Source organism: Pholcus phalangioides, unplaced genomic scaffold, assembly GCF_987345545.1.
Source record: "Pholcus phalangioides strain wild (caught in Gottingen) unplaced genomic scaffold, Ppha-v1.0 ptg000010l_1, whole genome shotgun sequence".
Classification (NCBI taxonomy): Eukaryota; Metazoa; Arthropoda; class Arachnida; order Araneae; family Pholcidae; genus Pholcus; species Pholcus phalangioides.
The window spans coordinates 36,544,134-36,555,082 of record NW_028301603.1 but is presented as its reverse complement, the minus strand read 5'-3'; the positions used below and the strand labels follow the sequence as shown (position 1 = coordinate 36,555,082).

The 10,949-nt window shown below is 37.2% G+C and overlaps 1 protein-coding gene across 1 annotated transcript; it reads right to left on the bottom strand.

Moving 5' to 3' along the window:
• Positions 1 to 2,761: 2,761 nt before the first annotated feature.
• Positions 2,762 to 7,970, bottom strand: LOC149081366 (uncharacterized). The gene has a single exon (XM_089238183.1). It carries the CDS (start codon positions 7,746 to 7,748, stop codon positions 7,365 to 7,367), a length of 384 nt encoding a protein of 127 aa, XP_089094309.1. The 5' UTR covers positions 7,749 to 7,970; the 3' UTR covers positions 2,762 to 7,364.
• Between the last annotated feature and the right edge of the window lie 2,979 nt (positions 7,971 to 10,949).

Below are 10,949 nucleotides of genomic sequence, written 5' to 3'. Positions count from 1 at the left end.
TTAAACATTTTAAACACTTCGATCATATCTCCCGTGACAGCTGCGTTCTTCCAATGTAAACCCATATTCAAGGAATTAAGTCTCTCTATACTTTAATTTTTCAACAGAAACATTTTTTTTTTTAATGTTTTGAAGAGCAAGGGATTATCTCGGGGGGGGGGGGGTATTCCTATGTCCCTGCGTATTCCTATGAGAGTTGGCGAAGTCTCCTAGATAGAGATCGGCACCACAGTCTAGGAGGCTTTTTCCCAGATTATTCAATTTTGCTGACAAGTGTGTGTGTATTTTGGGGGGAGGGGGGAGTGCTTCACACCATTTTATAACAAATTCAAACTGGTAAGCCATTTTGAAGAAAGGGCATCCAACAGCGTAGCCAGAGTCATAATGATTCATAGAAAAATAGTAGGTCATCGATCAAAAAAAACATTCTTGTCGCCTGCGGTAGCCACTCATTAGGCGACTCGCCAGTCTGATTGCCGTCATGTTTCGGTTTCTTCGGAAGCAAATTTTTGACAAATCGGACGACCGCCTGAGCCAATTTTTTTTTTCTCCAAATTTTAAGTTAAAATGTTTTTATTTTTTCTCTCTCTTATGCTATTCATTTCTGTTCTTACTTGCTCACTAATTTGCTCATTTGCTCACTTCTGAGCTACGATTCGCTCATTCACTCATTCCTATGCTCAAGTGCTTGCTAGTTCACTACTTCTGTGCTCACTTGCTTCCTGATTTGCACATTCAAGTGGGCTATTGAGTGACCAAATCAGTGAGTAAGTGAGCATAGGGGTGAGCGAATGAGAAAATAAGTGAGCAGGTGTGCACAGAAGTTGTGAATGAGCGAATCAGTGAGCAAGTGAGCATAGAAGGAAGTGAATGAGCGAATCACTGAGCATAGGAGTGGTGATTGAGCAAGTGAGCATAGGAGTGAGCGATTGAGCCCCCCCCCCCAAATCAAAAAATTATTGGCTCATGAGCCCACTCACTAGCTAACTTCATTGAATTGCTTGTTGGTAAATGACCGACATCGACCAAAATTGGGTGTGAATAGCCCACACCGTAACAGGTCGGATGCATACAGGTCGACTGAACAAAGACCGTGTGACGACTGCACTGATGTGTGTGTGGATAAACCTTTAAAAAAAGGCTCGCAGTGCTTTGCTTACTTTCCGCTGACAGGGAAAAGAGGTAAAAAAATTTTGCCGAAATTCTGCGCACATAATACTTGAAATGGCTCCTAACGTACACAACAGTAATTTGCGCCACCTATTGACATTATAACATAAATAATTCATATTTTATCACAAATTTCAACAATATTATACCCTTTTTTTTTACCAAAACTCAAATTTTTAAGTTAAATTCAAAAATAATTGTTGAAGGTTCAAACGTGAACGCATGATTCGATGTAAAGTGAAGGTGAAAATATTAAATCAACTTTCTCTAATTATATATTACAGCGAATTGTGAATTATCCTTAGTACTGAGTACGTGGTAAGGTCACGTGCACCTCATGTGTGGAGATTTAAATGAAGCAAAAGTTATACGGATTATACGCAATTCCATCGCTAGAGAATTCAGGTCACCGGATGGCGAGTCCACGGCTTACATGCAAGGACATCAGTCCGTAAAGATCCTTGATAGTTAATATATGTGGAGGCATATTATACATTGAAATACTCCTCCCAGAATAATCTCCATGTGAATGAGCGTGACTCTTAAAATAACACGTTCCTGATGAAAAATTACGAAACGCTTAACACATGTCTACCCTTCATTAATATTCGTGATAAGATGCAAAACAAATCCGAATGACGTCAATGGATTTCCCGTCTTGAAGATCCATCCGTATTCGATTAACGTCACGCATTTCTGCTGTTTCATTGCATGTCTAATTTAGTGTTTCATCATTATTGAAATAAAGGGTCACCCTTAGCAGTTGCGGGACTCCGTGCGGAAATAATTGCAAGGACGTCTAAACAGTTTCGGAGCGGGGGTTATCGTCACCTAAAAATTCATGTGATTTCAGAATACACAGGAATGCTGGGAAATATTCACAAAAACATAATATACACACACAATTTCAATGTCAATCAACACAAAAATTGATGAAAATTTTAGAATTTAAGTAAATTTTAGATTAATGAACATTAAGACCTAATGAAAGAATTCCAAAACTAATGGACGTCACAGGACGTAATGGTGAAGCAATAATTTCAAAACGAATCTAAAACTATTCTTTGGGGTAGTCTATAGTTTGTTTCAGGTTAACTTTGCAGTGGAAAGAAAGGTAGAGAGTGCATTCCTTCGCCGCAAAATATAGTTCTCATACATCGGAGGTTTCTGATGATCATTTATATAGAATATTTCAAATTTTTTTATGATTTTGAAAAAGATACTGAAAAAATACCGTTTTGAACCAATGTATATTCGTTTAAAATTAGAAAAATATTGGTTACGAATATATGTTAAGAATATTGAAGAAAGCATTCAATAATTTAAGGTCCACCGGCTTGATTCGGGTCCCTTTGGCCAACAACAAGAAACAAAAATGCATTTATTAACTAAACCTCTTCACGAGACGAACAAGTTCCCGTAATACACTAATTCAAATTGACTTTCTTACTAATTTAAAAAAAAATTGATAAGTATTTTTTCATTTCTATTACCGTGAGCGCGAGGGCCCGTTGCGACCGCAAACTTCTAAAAGGTCGGTTCTAATTCACACAATCCAATACACGCAAAAAAAACAACAAAAAAGCACAAATTTCAAATGAAAAGAAATGTTTATTTACACTTTTATTTCCAAAGATATGTCACACATTTTGGAATGTTTCCATTTGTGAAAACATCGTCCACACATTCAAATCATAACTGATAATACATAAAACTGAAAACTTTTTCATCGAACTGAAAAATTCTACGCGCAATATAAAGTAACTAAAATATTCGGATATCATCTCCAACGTCAATTCGGTATAATAAATTATAGTTACCATTCAATGAGAGAAACGGAGGCCAAAAGGGCATAATCGACATAATTACCTCATGGGAATAATGATTAAGTACTTAAAAGTTTTTGATATTGGCTTCGAATTCACTTTAGAAAACATTGAGCATTTGAGCCATGGTTAATGAGCTTATCGAGACATTCATCTTTCACATTAAAAGTATGTAATAATAAGTACTTGAGATTACTCTCAAAGCCAACATTAATAAAATAAATCAAACACACAATGCAAGCTAATGATTAAGTTAACTAAGTACATCAATGGTATCGTCACATAATTGTTTAACGCACTGCCAGTGTTTTATCTAAGTGCTCAGGGTGTGCCAAGAAAAGATCAAATTCTACCTACTTAGTCGTAGAAAGAACCAAGAATAGATTTCTTGGCACTTTCCATGCCATGTCTAGACTAACCATTATTGTCCCTGGGAAATAGATTATGTAATGCAGGGATGCACAGCCTTTTTCAATTCGCGGGCAAGAACTCGATATATCGGGTGACAATATAGCCCGTACTTTAAGGGCCATGTCAGTAATTTTTGCCGTCCAAACATTTTATGAAAAATAACCCGTTTTATCTTAACCTTATTTTCCAATAAGGCTTGCTTGAACTTTTGAAATCAAGAATTGAGATTTTCATGACCTATAAATTATGGTTATATAAGTACATACTCACATATAAGTGTTTTTGATGAGTTACATTTTTACACCAATTGCGACTTGCAATTGTCCCTCTATTTCCCATAATGTCGAGATTTTTTACCAATTTCAGCGATAGATGGCAATTTTACGAGCCTCTGACAATTTTTTGGTTGTAATTGGGAACTTGACTTATAATTTCACTTGTGTTTGACTTTTTTTTTTTTTTTTGCGATAATTAATAATATTCCGTATGGATCCCTATTTCCCGTATTTTTTATGCATGAAATATGTTCGGCCTAGGCATTTGTTGTGTTGTGTGTAATGATATTTTTCCACCGAAACACATTTCGCGGGCAAGAGGTTGTGCATGTGCATCCCTGATGATTGCTCTCTCATTAACTGTGCTATGGTTGCAACACTTATTGTATGCCATTCAGTAAGAATTTCTATCTCCACGATTAAATACAGGATATATCTTCACAAATCAAGGATTTTTTTTAGTGCCAATTATTTTTTTTAGTGCAAAATATATGTATTAAGAATTATTGTGAGCCCACGTGTGTATCATGATTTAAAGACTGAATTATCAGTTATACACTCCCTCAAGGCAGTTTATAATATACCAAATAAGCTTGCAATGTCAATGGTATCATCCATAATTATTTTTTTTAGTGTTCACAGCGCTAAGAAAAGGTCTAATTCCATTTCCCCTTAGCTGTTGATGACCCAAAAATAGATTTTTGCCTCATAGTATGCCATGTCTAGACCAAGCATTATTGTCCCTCAAAGTAGATTATGTAATGCTCTCTTGCCACTATAAGCACATGGTACCAAAATATTTTAGGATATTTAAATGGGAATTTCTATTGGATGTAATGATTGAATATGAGAAATATCTTCACAAGATAGTACAGGGCTTGACAAATCGAAACAAATATTTAGGTGAAAGCCAAATTTCTTAGGAGCCAAGCATGGTTTTTTTCGCCCATGAAAACCGTTCCTAAATAATGTTTTCTTTCACTTTTTCCCCCTCATGTTAAAAAAACACTAGTGTAATGAAATCGGAAAATTTTGTGTCATTCTTAGACAACAATTTAGACATTTATACCTATTTCGTAATTATATTTAGAAAATAATTGACACCAATACCAATTTTCTGGTCACCATGGTGACCTGGCGTCTAGGATTTGTCAAGCCCTGAAATAGTATCGAGTAAAAATATTTAAATCAGGACACAAGACAAGATTTTTTTACTGCAAATTATTAGTTTAAAATCTATTAAGAATTATTTTCGATCCCCTGAGGGTAAAGACTTGAAGGAATTATTCAGTTATATACTTTATTGAGGCAATTTGTGGAATACCTAATTAGCTTGCACTGTGATAATGCAAATAATAATTTCTTTCCCCAATATCAACAATTATCAGTAATTTCCCTGTGAAACAATTATCACTCTGACTAGAGCTTTCATTTAAAAAAAAAGGTTATCAAGAACAATTTCAATTGTTTTTTTTCAAATTTAACTATCAAAATAACAAACACTGAAATAAATTATAAAATAATAATAATTATAAGGTGTACTAGAGGTACAAGTCTAGTCATCACATGACTAGATAGATCCTTTCTATAATAGTGACTACTAAGCCTGTATTAGAACATACAGGCATGTGTTTTGATGTAGTTTTTTAATGAATTGTTTTCAATGAACATTGGCACGTTACAGAGAAATATTTTAAATCTTAACTGCATAGATATATTGTTCTTGTAATAATAATATTAATAATTTACTATTATTCATTAGGCCATATATCTTCAGTGTATAGCACCTTTTATAAACTAAAAATTATCGGCCACATACCTCTTAAATTGGCATTTCTCTCTCTCCGCTATATTCTCATAGTGTAAATGCACATAAATATAATATTTACAAAACACATGCGCGCACATAAACGTTAAATGAGTAATTGACTATGTATATGTATGTACATAGGAATAGTTCCCAACCACAGCTCTGCCAATTCACCGTCCATGTTATTATCATCTCCATCATAATGGTATGTATGACCTATATCAGTGGTTCTCAACCTGTCGTGTGGTCCTGGGATAATCTAAGGGGGCCCACGGATGAAAATCAGATGGAAGGGGAAGCCATTACAAGTATGATTGAACTAAGTTTTAAGTGAAATATGGTGGGGGAAAAAGTTACTAATTTCAGATTCCAGTAGAGCTGTTCATAGAACCAAGGCCATATCAACCCATGGGCAGAACTGGCTTAAGATAATCTTCATGGGGTCCCAGGTAAAATATGTTTTCTCAAGGCCTCCTATTAAGATAGAAATGACCACGAATCAATTTGCATGTTTCTCGCGAAATTTTTAATAATATCTTAATTTTCATGAGATCCCCGAGTGGGGCCTATGTGTTAAGATGGCACTACACATTGAGACCCCATATTTATAGGGGTACCTACATGATGAGCGATTTACTATGATTTTCAAGTGTAAAGATATAAATGTTATCTGTTACTTGCAGATAAGTATGGGGGCGCCAGAACACCATACTTATGCCTGAGGACCCCTGATGTAGAGCTGGCCATGCATAGAACACCCCTCCCCCCAGAAGGAAACTCTCTGGACTCTAGTTAAGGGTAGGAGCGCGCAGTAGGCGCAGGGTAAATGTATGATTTATTGGTGTTCCTTGGATCATCACGTATTTTGCAGACCAGTTTCTCCCCTATAACTGGGAGGATCCCAATTCATGAAAAATATAGACATTAAAATATACTTCTGTGAAGGATGATCAACTCCATTCTGGATGGAGGATTCAATGACTGGCCCAAGGTGGGTGCAACCTTAAGTGCATCATAGGCCCCCGGGCGAAGAGATTTTTCTGAGGGGCCCATACCTGGCCAGAAATACGTGCTTATAAATTTACATACTTGATCTTGAAAATCTTAAACAGGTCTCACTAACGTAAGGCATGCCCATGCGTTAAGATATTAAGATCGTCCTGGCCTAGGGTTTCAGAGATCGATAGCAATAATTTTTTTCTAATTTTTAATATAGTTTTAACTAAATTTAATTCAACAAGAACAAAAGGGCCTTGCTGCTGGAAGAGGGTAGAGGGGCACCCTAGATAGGGGGATAAATATAGTGCGAAGGGGGCATTGGGCTGAAAAAAGGTTGAGAAACACTGACCTATATGATACACAGTTTTCTAGAAGATATCGGCTAGAACGAGTCCTGTTGGTCCTGGACGTCGAATCATCGTAGATGTTGTTTTCTTTGGTTCGCACCTTTTCGACGACCCTCGAATAGAACTTCGTCAACGAGGTCTGCGATGCCGATTTCGGTGACGTGAGTTCGGATGGGAAGTGGCTTCTCCGTCGTAGTGAGCACCCAAGGGACATAGCGGCTACGCTTTTCTGGAATCTGATCCCGGCGAGCGAACAGGACAAGCTGATCGGTGTCGATTCGGCTAGGATAAGTCCTGGCGTCAAATCGGCGATGTTATCTTTCGACCGCAGCTCCCTTCGTAGATTTTTTTTCAACGACCCTCGAGTGGAACTTTGTCAACGAGGTCTGTGAATACGATTTCGTTGACGTACGCTCAGACGGGAAGTGGCTTCCCCGTCGAGGTGAGCACCCCAGTGATATAGCGGCTAGCCTCTCTTCGACGTCCGATCCCGGCGAACAGGACAAGCTGACCGTTGCCGATTGGACTAGGACGAGTCCTGTTGGGGGGTCTTGCTGTTACTCCGGGACGTCGAATCGTCGTCGTCGGTGTTGTCTTTGGACCTCAGCTTCCTTCGCAGTTTTTCGACGACCCTCGAGTGGAACTTCGTCAACGAGGTCTGCGACGCCGATTTCGGCGACGTGAGTTCGGACGGGAAGTGGCTTCCCCGTCGAGGTGAGCACCCCAGGGATATAGCGGCTAGTCTCTCCTCGACGTCCGATCCTGGCGAGCAGGACAAGCTGACCGGTGCCGATTCGGATTGGGTGCAACGCCTACTTTGGACGACGACGCTGCTGCTGGAACTACTGGTCCGTGATCGGCTCGCGTAGATGTTGTAGTCGTTTTTCATTACGGGCATCATGAAGGCCATTTCTTGCGATTTCACTGACGGTTTTCCTTTAAAATCCAAAGAGAGGTGAAGATCCGATAATAAAACAACCACGTTGTGTATATTTCTCCAACCAAAATAAACAAACTCGTAGTAGTAGTAGTGCTGAGCTGTCAGTGAAACGTGTACTTTTGTTTTGTTTAATTATTATTATCCACAGAGATAAGAGCGAATCGAGAACGTCCTTACTTAAGCGAGGGGAAAGGAGAACTGACGGGTTGGCGGATTTACTCTGGTAATATAGTCTGAGCGATTTGGCGCGGTTCGCAATAATAACGCCAACTGATAGGGTTACTGTGCAATGATAATGATGAAAGCGGGACGTAAAAGTAATTACGTATTTTTTTGTGAATGGTTGACGAAATACGATTTTTTTATATAAAATAAATTAATATTATATGCATATTTTAATATTTGAAAAGCATACTCTCATTATACGGGGAAAATTGCTTGAGCACGTGCAATGTTCTTAAGATAAAATTACAGTATTCTATAATATTACAGCTAAAAAAAGCAACCAATTGACTTGTAATTTCTTTTATGAATTCTGGAAATTATTTTAAAATCAGAATTTTCACGAATTCCGGAATATTTAGCTCATAAATTCTGTAAAATTTAATTTTTGATAAATTCAAAAAGAACTATTTTTTTCATAAATTTTGGAATAATTTCTTTCAGAATTTTCATGATTTTTTGGAACAAATTTTTTTTGAATTTTCATGATTTTTTGGAATAATTTTTTTTCTGAATTTTCATGATTTTTCTGGAATAATTTCTTTCAGAATTTTCATGATTTCTGGGATAATTTCTTTCAGAACTTTCATGATTTTCATGCATTCTGGAATAATTTTTTCCAGAATTTTCACGAATTCCGGAATATTTCGCCCATAAATTCTGTAATTTAATTTTTGATAAATTCAAAAAGAACTATTTTTTTCATAAATTTTGGAATAATTTCTTTCAGAATTTTCACGATTTCTAGAATAATTTCTTCCAGAATTTTCACGAATTCCGGAACATTTCGCAAACTTAATTTTTTGCTAAATTCAAAAAGAACCATTTCTTTCATAAATTCTTGAATTATTTCCCTCATGAATTCTGTCATGGTTTTTTTGAGTCCCTGCGACTCAAATTTTTTTAACGACCCATATCTAAAAAGGGCCTCTTTAAAAGCTTTATTTTTTTTCATATCTGTACTTTTTGCATTTTCTATGCCCCCCCACCCCCCCAAGCCACCTGTCACGACTTCCCCCCATTTGATTTTCACCCATTAACTAGGAATGAGAACCACTGCCCTCGTGCACTAATTCACCCAGGGGCCCATGGTGGTGTTGGGATAGTTGTGATCGCGGTAACTAATTTAAATACTGTACATATATACAAACCCACGGGATAGTCATAAATGTGATTCGTGGAAAAAGTTAAGCAGGATGTCGTTCATACGCCATCGAACACCACTGGAACTATCTGAAAATAAAAAATCAAAGAGAACGTCTTTTGGAGACGTTTCTTCTGTGCATTATCGACGATAATTTATTTCTCCTACGCATTTACGCCACCATTATCAACTGCGCATCATCAGGCATATGAACGTTACTGTTTTTCCCATTACAGCGGCGTAGTTCGAGGATTGATGACACTTATAAGTGATGACTGAGAAACGGATTCCTGGATAATCAGAAATAATCCGATGAAAGACATTCTCAAGGGCGATGATTATTTATCTTTTTTGGCGTGAGAAAATCGGGCCGCCGTAATTATTTCGTGCAGTTATCGGAATTCCTCAAAAATGCGAACCATTTCCACGTTTTTATACGGATTATCACTTTTCATATAATATAGGGTGGTCTGTGTTTACAATTATTCTATAAAAAAAAAGGGTAAATTCTGGATCTATGTATAGGAAATTTACTTCCAAGTCAAAGCCGAGGGGGCCCAGGAGTGAGATTAGCAACGGGGCCAATTTACGGGCAGTAGCATCTTGGTGGGTGAGCCAACAGTGACCGGGCCCGGGCCTTAAATCAAACGAGGTTTACAGATTATTGAACGCGTTCTCTGCTAATTTTGAATTTATTTATTTCTTAAATTCTGGAATTATATCTCATTAATTTGCAATTATTGTTGTTTTTTCACTCCCGAATGTTTATTACAGTCGGATCCCGTTACAACGAACGCCAAGAGACCGGAAGAATAACTTCGTTAAAACGAAATTTCGTTATAAAGGAATTCCAGGTTACCTTAGTATTGTTCCTATGTAAACTTATTTGGGGGATTATAGAAAAGTGTTCGTTGAAACGAGATTTTCGCTTCAACGGTATTCGTTAAAACGGGATTCGACTGTATTTCTAAGTTTTAATTAGTTCTCGAATCATTTCTCTTTCATTTATTTTTAATTTTTATTAGTTCTAAAATCATTTCCTTCATTAAATTTGGATTTTCTTCATTTCTAAATTTTCCTGACTCTCGAATTATTTCCTTCATTAATTCTAAATTTTAATTAGTGCTAGTATTATTTCTTTCAGTAAATTCAAATTTCCGTAATTTTTCCGCATGCCACTCGGGTGCTCTGTAAATATGCCGGGGACTCTTCAAGTGATATGGAACTGCATCGAGGGTCATCAGCAACATCTCTGTGCCACACAGTTCATTTTTATAAAATTAGGTTTGAAGTTGCGGGCCCACATTACATGAAGCCGAGGGGCCACACATTTTGCACATGGGAGAGCACGTAAGTTCTAGGTATTTTCAAAGGGTTTGATGCCCCGATGAAGGCGATTAAAAGGCTTATCCATTAGTGTTTTCACAGAAAAAAGGCCGAATTCTCTTAATTTTAAATCCAAAAATGGCTGATGACGGCCCTGGACAACGCTCCCCCCCCCCCCCCGATAAAAGAATATAATCAAATTAAATAAAATTTTTACGAATATTTCAGGAACTAATTTCTTCAAAATGGAATTAGTTAATCCGTCGGAGAGGCCTATTTCATTCCTGTTTAATACATCAGAATTCGAGGCAGGACCTCAATTTATTCAAAATGAATTTTCCAATTTTAACATTAATGCCGTTACCGTTGTTAGTGCGAAGTACCGAGCACTGAGCTCTCGTCTTCTTCGTCTTGGTTTCTCTACTTAGGTAGAGATATTGATCAGTCAGTGGCAAAATGGTTGCTTAAAAACAACCACC